The sequence below is a fragment of the Brachypodium distachyon genome, chromosome 1, assembly GCF_000005505.3.
Source record: "Brachypodium distachyon strain Bd21 chromosome 1, Brachypodium_distachyon_v3.0, whole genome shotgun sequence".
Taxonomy (NCBI): domain Eukaryota; kingdom Viridiplantae; phylum Streptophyta; class Magnoliopsida; order Poales; family Poaceae; genus Brachypodium; species Brachypodium distachyon.
In genome coordinates, this window is record NC_016131.3 from 10,570,505 (window position 1) to 10,586,780 (window position 16,276).

General features: G+C 49.3%; 3 protein-coding genes across 3 annotated transcripts; 2 read left to right on the forward strand and 1 right to left on the reverse strand.

Moving 5' to 3' along the window:
• Positions 1–6,901: 6,901 nt before the first annotated feature.
• LOC100824542 (phenolic glucoside malonyltransferase 2) lies at positions 6,902–8,597 on the forward strand. Its single transcript, XM_003559590.4, has one exon. The coding sequence runs from the start codon at positions 7,031–7,033 to the stop codon at positions 8,441–8,443; it is 1,413 nt and encodes a 470-aa protein (XP_003559638.1). The 5' UTR covers positions 6,902–7,030; the 3' UTR covers positions 8,444–8,597.
• A 1,337-nt stretch (positions 8,598–9,934) lies between these two features.
• LOC100824851 (putative cyclic nucleotide-gated ion channel 9) lies at positions 9,935–12,305 on the reverse strand. Its single transcript, XM_024457816.1, has 3 exons — positions 11,580–12,305; positions 11,145–11,464; positions 9,935–11,064 (listed from the first exon to the last, which is right to left on the reverse strand). Exons 1-3 carry the CDS (start codon positions 12,288–12,290, stop codon positions 10,041–10,043), a joined length of 2,055 nt encoding a protein of 684 aa, XP_024313584.1. The 5' UTR covers positions 12,291–12,305; the 3' UTR covers positions 9,935–10,040.
• A 675-nt stretch (positions 12,306–12,980) lies between these two features.
• Positions 12,981–14,652, forward strand: LOC100845361 (protein WHAT'S THIS FACTOR 1 homolog). The gene has a single exon (XM_003561840.4). The coding sequence runs from the start codon at positions 13,059–13,061 to the stop codon at positions 14,361–14,363; it is 1,305 nt and encodes a 434-aa protein (XP_003561888.1). The 5' UTR covers positions 12,981–13,058; the 3' UTR covers positions 14,364–14,652.
• Positions 14,653–16,276: the final 1,624 nt, after the last annotated feature.

A 16,276-nucleotide genomic window follows, 5' to 3' on the forward strand; every position in this document is an offset into this window, starting at 1 on the left:
TGACTCGCAACTCCACCCAAAGCTAGGGTTTGCGGCTGTATGCACTGCTGCCGGCAGTCCCCGTCTCCGCCGCCCTGCCCCTCCAGATCCTGTGCATCTCAGATCAGATCCTGTTCGGCCCGCTGCCAGATCCTAGCCCGTGCGTTGTCACGCCTGCTGCAATTCTCTCTCTCTCTCTCTCTCTCTCTCTGCTTCCTCACTTTCATCTAATATCATGTGTATTGTATTTTATAGTATTTACTTGTTAATTATCTAAAATCTAGTTAGTTGGTTAATGGATTGTTATTTAAGTCAAACAAATAGTTGTGCTATAAATTGTTTGGAGCCAGTCTTAAATTACGTGTAAAATACCATGCAGAATTTCAAAGTGTACATACATGTATATAGAAGCCATGACTACTCTTCGGAGATTATCCTATCGAGAAATAGGAAAAAAAATCAAAAGACGAATAGTTGTAAAGCAACTGAAGCAATGGAATTGGTACTAGATAAACCCAAATGGTAGTTTAAAAGACCATGTAATTTGAGATGCACAAAAAACTAAAGTTAAGTAAAATGGTGTAAAACCATGCTAGTTTTTTAAGGAAGCCGCATACCTCATTGTCACTATTTCCTTTGATACCTTGACATACTCTACATACGCAGGCAGAATTATTTACCTCGGTTGTCTGTGCTACAGAACATCATCAAAACACCTTAGCTTAAGTACATGTGAATCTCAACAAATGCAAAACGATTGAGAAGAAGAAAATACCTATACCAAGTACTGCATAGCTGCTGACTTTTGTCCCCATCAAATCCAAACTCCATAATTAGAACATAATATACTTTGTTGTCTCAAGAACATATCATCTTGTATTACTTAATATAAGGAAAAGTCAAAATGATGGAACCACGACAATCCTCATCATCACAATCCCCCACACTGAACCTTAATTGGAAATATAAAATACACTCAAATGTTTTTTATGACATCTGTGTAACATTTTTGCTTATGACATCTGTGACCAAAAGATAATCAGTATCACCTGCAAACATGGTGTCAATTTCAAAAGAGGGCCACAAGGTGTCCCATGTAAGATTAAATACCTCATCAACAACCATGTACAGCTCCAGCTCCAGCTCCAGCTCCACTGAAGTGTGCTTTAAATAGAATGCAATATAACATCTCCTTTTTTGAAGAGGAAAATCAATCTAATGTATTCAGTCTTAAAATGCCAGCATGTAGGATTTATATATGACCTGCGCATCAAAGACATAACCTTTTTCTGGTTGTTGAGTTGTTTGGAAAACTGACATGTGCATCAAGACTAAGGATGCGTTTGGTTAGGGTGCTTTTCTACTTTTGCTTCCGAAAAGCAGAAAAAGCTAACCAAAGGGTTATTTTCCACAGCAAAAAGTAAAAAAGCAATCTGCTTTTCGTAGTACAATTCTCAAAGTAGGTCCAGAGGTACTTTTGGTTGCTTTTCCTTGCCAACTTGGAGTTATTTACCCACCTTTGCCACCCATAAGTGAAAAACGATTCATTTTCTTTCTCTCCCGAACCAAACGATAAACAAGTCGCTAACATGTCAGGGTCTCCCATCGAGCTCTTCCTCTGACTGGCCAGGAGGAACCCTAGCTCCGGCGGCCTCTCCACCGGCGGCGGTCTCCTACGGTGGCTTCGCGCACCGCTCGACCCCGGCCGCCCGCCCCGGCCCGCCCGGCCCCGACTTGCAAACGCCGCCACCGCCCCTCCGATCCTCATGTACGTCTCATCCCGTCTGATCCCTCTCTGTGTCCCTTCTTCATTTCTAATTTCTAGCAATTAAAGGTGTACAATTATGAGATTGTGCTGGTACAGATTGTTGCATTGTCACTGAAGTAATGTTTGTCCCAAACTTTTTTATTGAAGTATGGGTGAGAAGGCAGTTTGGGATGAGGCAAATGTCAAACATTTTGTTGATACTTGCAAGGAGGAGGTACTTGCTGGAAATATGCCTACTACCTATTTGAACAACAAAGGTTGAAAGAATCTTGACGATAAATTTGCTGCAAAAACGGAAAGAAACTAACCAAGACACAATTTAAGAACAAATGGGACAACATGAAAAAGTCCTATACATGGTTTATGGAGCTGAAAAATGCCGCTACTGGTCTAGGATGGATTGATGCAACGAATACTGTTGATGCATCAAAAGAAATGGTGGGATGAGCGTCTTCGGGTAAGAATAGTTGCATTTTTATGTTTTCTGCACAAACCATGCTAATCCGTATGGACTAGTTAACTTGCTCATATTCTTGAATTATAGAAATGCAACAATCCAGAAAAAGGAATCAAGTGCAACCATGTGAGGTTCAGGAAACGTGATCCCAATCAACTGCATGATTTGGACATCTTGTTTTCTAATGCACATGTCACTGGGGTTACTGCAGCATGTCCTGTGGATTTATCTTCTGATGATTCTGGAGATGATTATATTATGGAGGTAGAGAAAGATGATGACATCGATTCTTGCACGCATCCCTTCGCAATGTCATTGAGCGTTCATTTGCGGTTCTGAAGCAAAAGTGGCGCATATTAAAATCTATGCCAAGTTTCAAGCCTCGAGCACAAACAACGATCATTCTAGCTTGCATTGCCTTGCACAATTTCATTTGTGATAGCAAGTTGTCCGATGTGGAATTCGATAGCTGTGATGCAGATGAAGAGTACATGCCTGAAGGGGCCGAGGTTGGAACGACACAAGGGGATGACGGTCCAGAGGGAGAGAACGGATATGTCGTTCCCGAGGGACCTGGCGTGGTTACCATGAACATCATTCGTGATAGGATCGCCAATGCTTTGTTTGCTGCGAGAGAGAGGTAGTTTAGTTATGTCCATGGCATACATTATCACGTGAACCATATATATTTTGTGTTATACTATAGAACGAATGTCTTTATTTCTTATGTAAACAATAATTACAATCAAATTAATTTTTTCTTCGTCGTCCCAATCAATGCAAAGATCATAAATTTACGATCAATTCGCATATAAACAGTCTTCAGATAATTACAAAAGCAAAAGCAGTTGTCCTAACCAAACACGCTTCCTGCTTTTCCACAGCAGGAAAAGCAAAGCAGTTTTCTCCAAAAGCAAAGCAGAACCAAACATACCCTAACTCTATTCTAGCCTTAATTAGCAATGTAGCATACATATGAACAACTCAAAACACCATTCTTGTAATCCTGCATCAGCCAACCTGCAAGTGGAGGGAAAGAGAAGCGCAAATAGAATTCTCACAAGCTAAGAAATATGTGAGCTCCACTCCAAATTATTAAGGTTACCATGCATTGCCTAGTCCATGTCGAGGTAGAGGTTAAATAGTAAGTTAGATTAGGTTCAGCCTTTGCTTACCTAATATATCAACCAGGACCTACAAGAAACCAACAATAGTGTTAGAACATCAATATTATTGTCTAAATTTGGACTGACACAAGCTGAATAGCAATCGCTGTTATCTACACTGTTTACAACACGATTGGAACATGTTTAAGTTCTGGATCAAGTTAGCACCATAGTCTTGAAATTGAAATACCATAACATTTAGAAAACTAAGAATAACACAACTATACCAATTCTTATCTTTAAAGCTGCCGCAGTCGGCATTCCGGTGGAGACATACTGGTTTCAAGAATGTGACACATTGGCATCATTGCACACAGCGGCAACCTTTGCGATCATCACAAGATTTGCATCCATCCTTCCTACAGGCCAGTCCTAGATTTTTCTCATCCCGAGGATCATCAAAACACGATGAGACAGCTGCAACCAAGCCATAAAAAGTCTACAAAAGATGAAGATGTGAATAATTAAGTAATAACACCCTTGGCGGGGGAGCGCGGCGCAGCAGTGAAGTTGCAGGGAATTGGGAACGGGGGATCGCAAAGCCCGGTGTTACCGGCGAGGGGAGGCCCGCAGCAGCGTCCTGCCGCCGCGAGGAGGTCGCCCGCCGCATGCCGCCTCTTCTGGCCGGTCTCCCGCCGCGTTCTGCTGAAGCGAGGCGAGAGAGAGAACACTTCCTCCCTGGTCTCACCTTCCGCTCCGGCGACAGCTGCGACTGGAGGGGACGCCCTCATCGAGCATCGGGAGCACTCGGCGGCAGGGCCCCGCGAGATGGTGGCGGCGCGGGAGGAGCAGATGGAGCGATGAGGGGATTCCTGGGTGGACGATTGGATCGGGGCTCGGAGGGGCCTGGCGGCGCCGAGCACGTGCCGGGAGGTGGCGGAGGTCGCGGGCTTGGAGGGCGCGCGCAGGGGAAGGAGATCTTGGCCGGCGGACGCGCAGGGGAGGAGGGCGGCGACGACGCTCGCAGGGGAAGCAGATTACTGCTGAGGAGGAGGGCGTGAGCAGCAGGCGTTTTTCTTTTCTTTTTTTTACCGTGCGGAGGGTGCAGGACTGCGGGAGCCATCGCGGGGTGGGGTGGGGTGGGACGACGTACAAGCCTACCACGGACGCAACTGCAAATTAAGGAATAGTAAAGATGAGTTATGTGTCTACCGTAATTCTTCGGTTGTTTTTCCTCTCGTGGACTCCTGATCATCCTTAATAGACATAGTACGTCGTTTATATCTGAGTATAATTCTATGATGCGGATGGTCGGTATCCTTGTCGACACAATTAAGGCCACTCCCAATGCATCGTTCATTAGGTGCAGTCTTTTATCCCACAATAAATGTTAAGAAACAATATCTCCAATACATTGTCTGTTAAGATGATATCTACAGTAGCAGTTATTTAATAGCTTTGTGAGTGTGTGAGAGAGTTAATGACTTTGTGTTGGTTTGCGTGAAGAGACGATCGCTAGCATAAGAGACAGTTTCATCATTAAAAGGTCTCACGTTAGCAAAATGCTTAAAAATGACGTGCTAAAAGACTAGCATTGTGAGTTTTAAGGTTTTTTTTAGGGATATTTGTAAGTTTTTGCTATTCCGAAGGTGAACGAGAAATAACGATTTCTAAGTCCATATTAGCTACGTTTGATCCGATCACTGAGATTCGCGTAACATTCATGCAAGTACAAAGGACAAGACCATCTTAATCGGGTGGGTATAATTATCAACTGAGAAATAACTATTTGTAAATCCGCTAAAAAATAGGCACTCTCAGATTTGTACTATGTTATAACTATCTAGCAGATGCGTATATAAAATATATGTGTATGTTTCCCATTTTGAAGGGAGGAAAAGGTGGATTTGTAATCATAGTTCTAATATAAATAAGTATCATCACGCCAGAAGATAGAATATTAGAATTATTTTTAAGTTACATGGGCCATATCGAACGCTAAGAACATTACTACAGTCCAATCATCAATGTGTGAACGGTGACGAAGAGGAGTCAAGAGGATGCACAATGTTGGCAAGCTAAAAATTAAGACCTGCAGGAGAGAGCAGGGAACGACGCACAGCGTACAAAGCAATGAAAGTACAGAGCAACGAAAAGGAGAAGGACGGGCAACGGAAAAGCTAACAACCGGTACGTGCAGAAGTAGCAGAGAAGCCCGAGGTCACTTGAAGCACGAGGTGTACGTGAGGGCATCGCCAAGCTCCAATGGCGGATCAGATGCATGGCACTCTAAGCAGACATGTCGTGTGCAAGGTCAACCTCACTGGATAAGGCGGGTAACAAGAAAAGATGACCAAAGACAAAGTATTAAGACATCTTTCTTGTAAGGAGAATTACAATGTGTACTAGGGATGTTTTTTTTAACAGATCAAGGGATGTTACTATTTTGAGCGAAAAAAGCAATTGTTCTCAACTTTTGACACCGTAACAATCGGCTTTACACCCCATAGACTCGTCAAAAGAAAATGAATACCTGCCTTTGCAAAGGAGAACATCTCTTCAAAGTGGTAGTTTAAGATCTACGAGTCAGCGTCTATATCACAGCTAGCAATGGCTATATGATTACGAGGGATAGCAGCATTGCCACCACCAGCATAGCCGGGTGGCTCCCGTGCACGGTCGATTACAAGGTAATAACACCCACAGTACAAAAACTTGAGGTGTATGCGAGCATTTTTCATACAAGGATTTGAAAAATGGGTCCAGTTGATCCAAAATTTTTACCGTGGATTCACTTTTGGTCAGGTATGCTCCGGAACCGCCACATATCTTGCAGCATGGCAAATTCGCACGCCAAGGGCTTGTTTTTTTTACAAAAGAAAAACACTCGTTTCCCCGCGGCTTAACTCTAAATCGATGAATTCCCTACGCGGCGAGGTAGAGGACGGCGAGGGATAGGGTGACATCATGGTCGACATTGGTGAGCCTAGGTCGAGCTGACGGGCTACTCACGAAGGTGGTAGTCTCAGCCGCAAAACGGTCAGCGGCGAGGAGTGGGCAACGGTGATCGAAGAAGTTTACTCGGATTTGTGTCACCACCGTGGAGCTCAAGGTGAAGGGTTACCTGAGAAGACGAACCAGCGCCACAAATAGGAAAAAAGGAGATGATTTCGATATATGAAGAGGTATGGTCTGAAATGAAAAATAGGAAGAAAACATGGACATTTCCATCCGCCTTGCATTGCTTGGGGATGAGAAAGAAACTGTATTTCGATCTTAAGGGCTAAAATGAAAAAATGCAAACAGCCTAAACAACCAGGTGGCTAATTCGAACTGAACCGTGCACTAATCACCCGTCTAAACGAGTTTTGGACCATTTGACCTTATTTTATAAGTTATTATATGAAAATGCTCGGTTCAAGTTCTCGTGCTACGGATGTTATTACCTCATTTGAGAACTTCCCAGGTCCCAGGATATTCAGTTTCGGCCAACTAATAAAGACACTGGATTAGATTTCAAGGGTATCCGGGGGATTTCATCTGATCAACTACTCCACAACGATAGACAATAGACAGTGACGGGACTCACGGGAGTATGATGGTAATAAGACCAAGATTCACCAAACCACATGTTCATCTTCTCATACCCTTTCCTTCCATCGTCCCCTCATCAGTTATCCAGTTCCCTGATCCCAAGTAACAGCAGCAACAAACAGAGCAATGGCAGAGGGAGAGGATACGTCTTTCTGCTCTCCCAGCGCCGGCGGCGGCCTCCGTCTCCGTGTCCTCGACACCGCTGTCGTCACACCCGCAGCACCCCCGCTGCCTCCCTGCTCCCTCCCGCTCACCTACCTCGACATGCAGTGGATCCATTCCCCGCCCGTGGAGCGCGTCTTCTTCTTCCAGTCCAGCCCCGACACCGGCCTCATCTCCAGACTCAAGGACTCCCTCTCCACGGCTCTCCGCCTCTTCTTCCCTCTCGCCGGCCGCCTCCGCATCGCCACGGGCACGGCCACCACCGCCCGCCACCACATCCTGTACCAGCCCGGGGACGGCGTCGCCTTCACGCTCGCCGAGTACGACGCCGACCTCAGCGACCTCGCGTCCGACCACCGCCCTAGGAAGGTCAGCGAGCTCGCCCATCTCGTCCCGCCCCTGCAGCCCACAGAAGGTGGCGCGGCGCTTCTCGCTGTGCAGGCCACCGTCCTGCTGCGCAGCGACCGCCCAGGCCTCGCGCTCGGCGTCACCGTGCACCACGCCGCCTGCGACGGCGCGGGCTCCACCAGCTTCCTCCACGCCTGGGCGGCCGCCTGCGCCGGACCCGGAGCGGACGACGAGTCCTTCGTCTTCCGGCAGCCTCCTGTCATCGACCGGACGCTCATCGCGGAGCCCCAAGGCCTCTACGACCACTACGCCAGAAACTTGCTGAGCACCGACGAGATAGAGTTCGTCAAGATGTCCCCCGACCAGGTCCTCGCCACATTCACACTTTCCATCGAGCACCTGCAGGGCGTCAAGGACGCGGTCGCCGGTGAGGCCGTGCGGCGTGGACAGACGCCGCCGCCGGGGTGCTCCACGCTGGTCGCCGCCTTGGGCTTCATCTGGTCCTGCTACTGCCGAGCCCAAGCCACAGATAGCGCCGGCGGTGGCATAGAACCAGCCTACTTCATCGTCCCCGTCGATCACCGGAAGTGGATGAAGCCGCCTGTCCCAGCGGCCTACTTCGGCAACTGCATCGGCCCGGGCATCGGCGCCGCGCCCAAGAAGGAACTCGCCTCGGGCGGTGCGGGAGGGTTACTGGCGGCTTGCGCGGCGATCGCGGCGGGCGTCGAGAAAGCGGTGGCGTCGCCGGAGTGGGAAACGCTGGTGGAGCGGATCAAAGAGGTGGGAGCGCGCGGCGTGCTGTCTGTGGCAGGGTCGCCGAGGTTCCGCGTGTACGACGTCGACTTTGGGTTCGGCCGGCCGGCGAAGGTGGAGATCGTGTCCGTGGCGAGGACTGGGGCCATGGCGGTGGCGGAGGGACGCAGCTGCGTGGGCATGGAGGTGGGCATTTCCTTGCCGCCGGCCGGCATGGAGGCGTTCCAGAGGTGCTTCGCCGATGCCATCGCGTGGCTTTCATCGTCGTCACACTAACCTCCTGCCCCATTTCTCTCTGTAGCTTATTGTCAACAATAATTTCCTTGTCCTATCAATAAAGAAAGGGACGGCCTAGCAATCAGTCGACTGAGAACAAAGTTTTTTCCGTCGATGTATTAGGTAGCTCCCTCTAGCTATTTCTAGGCTCCAATCCTTACCTTGTTTCGGCTGCACCATCACGAATCTCAAAAGACCATCCAGCGCTTGCGAACTCATCGACTGAGAAAAACGAAATCCCAGGCGACTGAGCCCAAGCAATTCCGATAAAGAAAAACAATAATTTCCTTGTGTTGTGGCGACACGTACTGACGTACTACTGCTGTCACCAGCAAGGATCGTGGTGGTTGGATATAGCTCTCAGATAGAAATGTCGGAGTACTATTTTTGCCACTCATGAATTCAAAGCGACCTGTCGTATCGTGTCCTACACTCCTACTGGATTTGGCTACACTCTGTTTTCGGCACTACGTTCTTAAATACGTAGAGCAAATGATTTTTTTTTAAATCTTGCCTTTAATGATGATTGTAAATGCCCGTGACTCGCTGCATATCGACAAATTAACGAGGATCTGAATTTTGGAGATTGGATTCAACGGACGAGGGATGCAGTTACTCTAGTAACTCCATGCTGATTGCTGAGCACTACGGAGTAGTAGTAGCATTGCTGCAAAAACAACCTAAATTAGGGTCTCTATCAAATGAATGCCTACCCATTTGTCACCCTAATTTACTTGCCTCTTTTAGCAACTTAAGTAAGTTAGCTACTACTAGTGTTTGGTGAACTGAGAGATTATTCATGGTGTACCACAGTTAAACACACATTACTAGCGGATGCAAGAAAGTGAAAAAAGGCACTCCCTCCAATCCATAACAAGTGCTTGAAATGCAATCAACAAACAATATTACTCTGGATAATGACTTCCACAAATCTATCTATTATATAGAAGTAAAGATATAAAAGATTAAATAAAATATTTTCTCCGTTTCATAATTCTAGTCGAAATATTACATGTATCTAGACACTTTTTAAGAATAGATACATCCATTTTTATCAAATTTGAGACAAAAATTATGGAACAAAATGAGTACTGTTTGTATAAAAAAGAAAAAAAATACTTCCTCCGTCAAACAAAAGATGTCTCAAGTTTATCAAATTTTGAATGTATTTAGACATTACTTAGTGTATAAATGCATTCAAATTTAATCAAAATTGAGACATCTTTTGTTGGACCGAGAATTCCAAAGAAAAATCGAAAGCTTCTGGTTCCTTGGGCCTAGTGTGCTCTCTGGGGCGAGTTAGCCAGTTGCCGATGGAAGCTGGTTTCTTGATCTAACGGGGCAGCACACGGACACGTGAAGCTAAGTCACGTGACCATGATTCATAACTGTAGAAAAATCTTGCACGGTAAAGACACCGTGCTGCATGTTTTATCCGGTTTTTTTTCTGACAAACTGAACCGAAAATTGAACTATTTGCACGTACAAATATATCAATGGACCTCTATTAATCACGGCCAGTCGATCGGCTAGGTTCAGGTATGTTTAACGGATCGGTATACAATGGATCGTACAGCTAGTCTAGTGAGTGAAATGATCAGTCATCAATACCAAAGTCGGGCTCGCGCGGCTTGGGGACGGGGACATGGATCATGATCTCCCCATCCTCGGCCTTCCTGGACCGCTGCCGATGCACGCCACGCAACGCGTTGGCCGCGAACCGCGACACCAGTATGGTGGTCTTGAAGCTGTTGGACCGTCCTTCCTCTTCTTCCTCCTCCCTCCGCCGCAGCTCGGCCGCCTTCCGCTTGAGGTGCCGTCGCCAGGCGGCCTGGATGTAGGTGGCCGCCCACGTCCGCCACTGCTGCGAGTAGAACCGGAAGGTGTGCTGCACCTGCTTGCTGTGCATCCGCCGGAACTGGCCGGCCACGAACTTGAGCTCCTCGGCGTGCAGCGCGAAGGACTCGACCTCGGAGAGCGCCATGACGGTGCGCGTGGAGGACGGCAGGCTGACCCCGGATTTCGGGTCGAGCGCCCAGGTGAGCAGCTCCTCGCCGCAGAAGGCGCCCTCCTGGAGCAGGCTGCGGTTGTAGAACCCGCTCCGGCCCCCGTCCGTGGTGATGCTCTCGAGGAGGCCACGGATGATGAAGAGCATCTGGTCCACGGGGTCCCCCTCCCGGATGATGTGCGTCTTCTCCGTGTAGAGGCTGGGCTTGAGCCGCTCGCAGATGGCGTCCAGGAGGCGCTCGTCCATGTTGGCGAAGAGCGGCACCCTCCGGACGAGGCCCAGGCAGAGGTGTCGCTTGATGTCGCGGCGGAGGTCCTTGGGGAGGTTCTGGATGAGCACCTCCTCGTCCACGCCCCGGGTGTTGATCCACTTGTACTGGTCGTAGCGCCGGACCCGCTCCCGCAGCTCCTGCGGCAGCAGCCGGTGGTGCATCCACTGCTCCGAGTCACGGCGCTTCACCCGCATCTCCTCCAGCCGGACCGTCAGGGACTGAAGGTACGTCTGAATGTTTCCGATGAGCATGGCCATGAGGATGAGGCCAAACGTGGCGAGCGTTATGGAGAAGAGCGCCTCCCCGGTGTAGATGGTTGTCTTGAGCCCTTGGCCGAGCGTGCTGACCGACCAATCAAATTAATTAGAGATCGCAAATCTGCTAGCTTGATTTTTTGTATCTCATCATACTACTGTACGTACCTCAGGTTGGCGAGCCCCCACCAGAGGCAAAAGAGTATCTTGGAGGTGACGTCGAGAGAGCCGATGACGTTGGACTGGACGGCGGAGGAATAGATCCCGTAGTTGAAGGGCATCTCGCCGTCCTTCTGGGGCTCGCAGGTCTCGTTGATCACCTGCCTGGTGATGGTGATCCACTCTTGGAACCCAGGGTCTTCCTTCTCCTCCAGATTCCTGCCGCAGTACATGTAGATCCTGTTGCACCCCAGGAACTCGTCGCACGCGTTCCTCCAGCAGTCGCTCAGCCGCTCGATCGACAGCATGTACCAGAATGCACCCACGATCTGCATCCACGTCGTCGATATATCGGTCAGCTTGAATTGTACTAGTTGTAATGTGGAACTCTGTTTTAGTAACAAGGGTAATGGAAGAATCGCGCGATCCAAGATGCATGCGTACATGGCTGGCGAGCATGTACCACAGGAGGTAGTAGGCGGCGCCAGCGAGTGCCGTCTCCGCGAAGACGCCGCTGGTCCGCTTGAGCTCCGTGGAGAGAGGGTATATCCGGGCCAGGCGCGGCACGTACTGGAGAAGGATGACCAAGACGAGGTTGTCCTTGGTGGCCAGCACGGCGGTGCCTCTGACCCGCTTGGTGAAGAGCCAGACGACCAGCTGCGGCAGCGGGACGATGGAGAGCACGTCGGCGATGAAGAAACGGCGGAAGTAGCGCTTGGCGATCTCCATGGTGTCGATGACGAGCTCGCCGCGGCCGAACACCCTGGAGGAGGGCGCGATGAATGCCGTCCGGAACTGCAGCACGATCCGCGCCACGAAGAAGAGGTCCACCACGGAGCGGAAGACGGCGGTGAAGACGGCGAGCTCGCGGTCGATGCCGATGCAGATGTTGATGCCGTGCATGCTGTCGGTGATCCTGGGCGTGTAGAAGAAGAGCGGGTCGATGGCGATGGACAGGATGCAGGAGATGAGGAAGCTGCGGTTGAGGCGCACCAGCATCCGGTCCTGCGGGTCGAAGATCTTGCGGGAGGTGTTCTTCAGGTCCTCCTGGAACACGGCCGCCATGGCCGCGCCCGTGCGGATGGACCGCCCCAGCGTGCGGAGCTGCGCCGACCCCTGCGTGATCACGCCGCGGGCCAGCGCCTCCGGCTGCATCGCCAGGCGACGGCGGGACGCGCCGTAGTCGATGTGGAACGCCGACCGCCGGGTCGCCGTGGTGCCGGTGGACGCCGGGGGGTACGACATGCTGCTCATCGCGCTCACCTCCTGCTCCTCAAGCCTAAGCTACCACGCAAAACACAACAAACGGACGTCAATTTCCCTTCCATCTCCTTGTTTGCAGCACAGGTTTGGTGCACCACCGTACCTTACGAACTTCTTCTTGCCGCCGTCGATGAATTTCGTCTTGGAGCGGCCCAAGCCGAACATGCTAGCTGCTCCGCTGGGAAGGACGCCGTTGGGTGATCATTCTAGCGCGCGCGCGGTCTCTCCTCGATCTCCTACATGCACAACAATCTGCCTCGCGGAAGCGTACGTCGTCAAATGCAGCTACACAATTAACAGGCAACTGCAGTCTGCAGTGGACAAAGAAACCCAATTCGTAAGAACCCAATCTGCAATGGAATCACGGAGCAAAAATATTATTGATGGCAAGAAATGCGAACCCTCCAAATCGCTCCCTCGCTGCACCAGATCAGATCAGTCAAAACCGGCAAACCTTTTGTTCGCCGGTCACAAGCGAATGGGCCGAAACTCACGGCAGCCCAACCCACCACTATGCGGCTAAAAACGGCACATCCGTCCGATCCGCGCGTCTCGCCATTGATGAAGTTGAACCCTTGACTGACTCTCCGCCGCCGCATTTTCCCCCAACCAAAAACTAAACCCCAACCGAACCGAACCCTCCCCTCTCCGAGAAGAGAAATGCCTCTCCTGCCCAGGCGGCCGGCGGCGCTCTACGTCCCGGTGCGGGGGCTCCTCGAGGCCCGCGTGCCGTGGGGACGGGACCGCGCGCTCGACCACGTCGTGGAGCGGGAGCGCCACCTGGTGCCGTTCCTCCTCACCAAGGACGCGCTCCTCACCGCCGCGCCGCCGCCGCACGCCGTGCCGCTCCACGCGCTGCCTTCCTCCATCCCGTTCCCCTTCCGCCCGCTGCGCTTCCTCCGCCTCTACGGCTCTGCCTTCGAGCTCTCGCCGCACCCGGTTGCCGTCTCGCCGACCCACAGGCTCGCCGCGCTGCACCTCGACGAGGCGCAGGCCATTGACTCCACCCGCGCCGACGCCGCCGACCGCCTGCTACGCCTCCTCATGCTCGCGCCCTCCCGCGCGCTCCCGCTCCACCTCGTCGCGCGCATCCGCCTCGACCTCGGCCTCCCCTCCGATTTCCCACGCTCGCTCCTCCCGCACTACCCGGACTACTTCGCGCTCTCCAGCGACGGCCGCCTCCTCGAGCTCGTCTGCTACCGGAAGGACCTCGCCGTGTCGGACGTGCAGTCCTACGCCCAGAGAACCGGCGGGTACAAGGTCGGCGACCCTATTGCGTTCCAGCTCTCGTTTCCCCGTGGGTTTGAGCTCGACAAGAACGTTCGCAAGTGGCTAGACGAGTGGCAGAGGCTGCCGTACATCTCGCCCTATGAAGACGGTTCACACCTGGCTCCGAGGAGTGACATCACGGAGAAGAGGACCGTGGCGGTGCTGCATGAGGTGCTCAGCCTGACGGTTGGGAAGAAGATGGAGAAGGAGGTTTTGGTCAAGCTTGGGGAGGCTCTACGCCTACCACCGGGTTTCAGGAAGGTGATTGCGAGGCATCCAGGAATTTTCTACTTGTCGCATAAGCTGAGGACACAAACGGTGGTGCTCCGGGAAGCCTACCGGAGGCATATGTTGATGATCAAGCACCCAATAATGGGGGTAAGGTATCAGTACCTGCATTTGATGCATATGGGGAAGGAGGAAGCGGGGAAGGCTAAGGGAAAGGAGAGGAAGACAATGCGTGGCGAACAAACTATAGGGGATGAGTATGGTGCAGATGGGGAAAATGATGAAGATGAGGATGGGTACGATGATGAAGAGGATGAGGAAGATGAGGGGGAGAACGTAGAAGCCGGTGTTGCTTCAGAGGATGAGGAGAGCGATGATGAGGGTGCCGAGAACATTGGTCATCCTGCAGATGGAGAAACTGGAGAACCGCAGCCAGAGACATCAGGAAGGATACAGGTCGCAAACTGAACCTAGAACCCATATCATAGCTGTTCTTCTGTTGTTAGTGGCATGTGCTTTTGAGTTGCATCAATAGGCATGAAAACACAGCAACAGAATGTACAATCAACTTCTATAACAGGTATAGAACCTACTAGAAGATGTAGCTTATTTTTGTTTAACTGAATGTCAAGTAGCTGGTGATTGTGAAGCGAAATCATTCTTGTTGTACCACAATGGCTTCACATGAATTATTTATATATATCTTAGGATTTTGGTTATATTACTCGTTAATTGGCTTATAGCTTCTTTTCTTCAACTAATGTGCCGATCTCTTGTTCGTGTAAAAGATTGCTCGTTAGTCATAATGGTTGTTTTCTCGCTCTCTTACTTGCAATTTTAGATACTGATATATTTGTAAATTTTATCATGTGCTTTTCTGACAAGAACCGTTGTGTCCATGGCAAATTAGTTGAGGTAATCCTTGCTATTGTTTTCCCGATGAATTCTATACCAATCTGGGATACTTATAGCAGACCAGAATTAGGATTCTGCTCTGATTCCTAAAGTGTGTGATGATGGTTTTCAGTTTTCTAATTGCAAAGTTGTCATTTTCTTCAGGTCGATTACATAGCTATGGTATGGGGATTTTCATTTCTAGATTTTACTGTACTTAGCTTGATACACTAGAGATCAAGGTTCTGCAAGGGCTTGAATCATTAGAGTAGTTTCAGGTTCTATACCAATCTGGGAATTTGATGATATAAATGTGTATTCAGGGTGCCAATACTAGAATAGGACCTTCAGTTTTCTTAGTGTTCATGTCGTAATGTTATAGTTATTTATAAATTGGTCATATGAGCGCAACGAATTAGACAACCTACGGCTCTTCAAAGTTGCAGCTAATTTTAGTTCTGCGACACCATCGATTAAAGATTGACGAGAGGCTAACAAAATCCTTTTATCTGTACTACTGCAGTTCTGTAAAAGACTTGCCATTTGTGTTTTGTAAAACACTGACTGTGAATAAACTTACTGAAGGCCTCAGTTTCTGTCCCTAAAAATGTCTATTGTCGTAACAATTTTACTGTACTTAGCTTGATACACTAGAGATCAAGGTTCAGTTTCTGGCCCACGCCCTTGCAGCCTCTGTCCTCGCTGTGGCAGGCGTTGTACGGTTGTACCGCATATCTGGTCCATGAGCGTGCCATATGGTTGGCCGTCTCTTGGCCGTGGTTTCATGATGTTTTTGCCAAAATATACATTCGGCATGGCCTTACCGTGCAAGTGCCACCTCCATGAAGCAGCAAAAACCGTCAGAAGGAAAATCATCAATCAAGCTCATCTATCAATACCATGTCAGTTTCTTATGCTCCATATCATGTTGCCAAGTTTCAATTTTGTGGCTTTAAACATGAATTATACCATCCTTTTATTGTCTGCTATTTTGTTCAGGGTATTAAGTTGGTATATTCTATTCGATTAATTTATGTGTACAATAAGCGCTTGCTTCACATGACAAAAGTGTTTGCTCCAGCTCCATGTTCGGATGTTTGCTCCAGCTCCATGTTGTTCAGGTGCATGGAGTTCGGAATTCCTTTCCTGAGTCTTTTGATTGTGGGTTGACTGCAAGTTTACACTACTCTTTACAATTTGCACCAATGTACAATGAACTTCAGGCTTATGAGTCAACTTGCTACAATTAAACAAGTGGCAATTACAAGTCAAATTGCTACAATTACGATTTACAAGCAACTTTCTGGTACTTGGAAGTCAGATTGCTACAATTAGGATCAACAAGCATCTTTCTGGTATCTTTTATTCTCAAACTTTATTTGTTTGTTAGTTCATGTCTGTTTGGTTGGGTGACTAATTTGTTGGATTGCTACGATGGTTAGAATTGATTTACTGGCAACCTCATATAGTCTTGTTTGAATTTATTT

What these genes read in the sequence shown, in the direction of transcription:
- LOC100845361 (XM_003561840.4), top strand. Translation starts at nt 13,059, where the DNA reads ATGCCTCTCCTGCCCAGGCGGCCGGCGGCGCTCTACGTCCCGGTGCGG.
- LOC100824851 (XM_024457816.1), bottom strand. Translation starts at nt 12,290, where the DNA reads ATGCAGCCGGAGGCGCTGGCCCGCGGCGTGATCACGCAGGGGTCGGCG. An exon ending in GGTACATGCTCGCCAGCCAT is followed by an intron (nt 11,465 to 11,579) that starts GTACGCATGCAT and finishes ACGTGGATGCAG; the next exon opens with ATCGTGGGTGCATTCTGGTA. An exon ending in TGGGGGCTCGCCAACCTGAG is followed by an intron (nt 11,065 to 11,144) that starts GTACGTACAGTA and finishes TTGGTCGGTCAG; the next exon opens with CACGCTCGGCCAAGGGCTCA.
- LOC100824542 (XM_003559590.4), top strand. Translation starts at nt 7,031, where the DNA reads ATGGCAGAGGGAGAGGATACGTCTTTCTGCTCTCCCAGCGCCGGCGGC.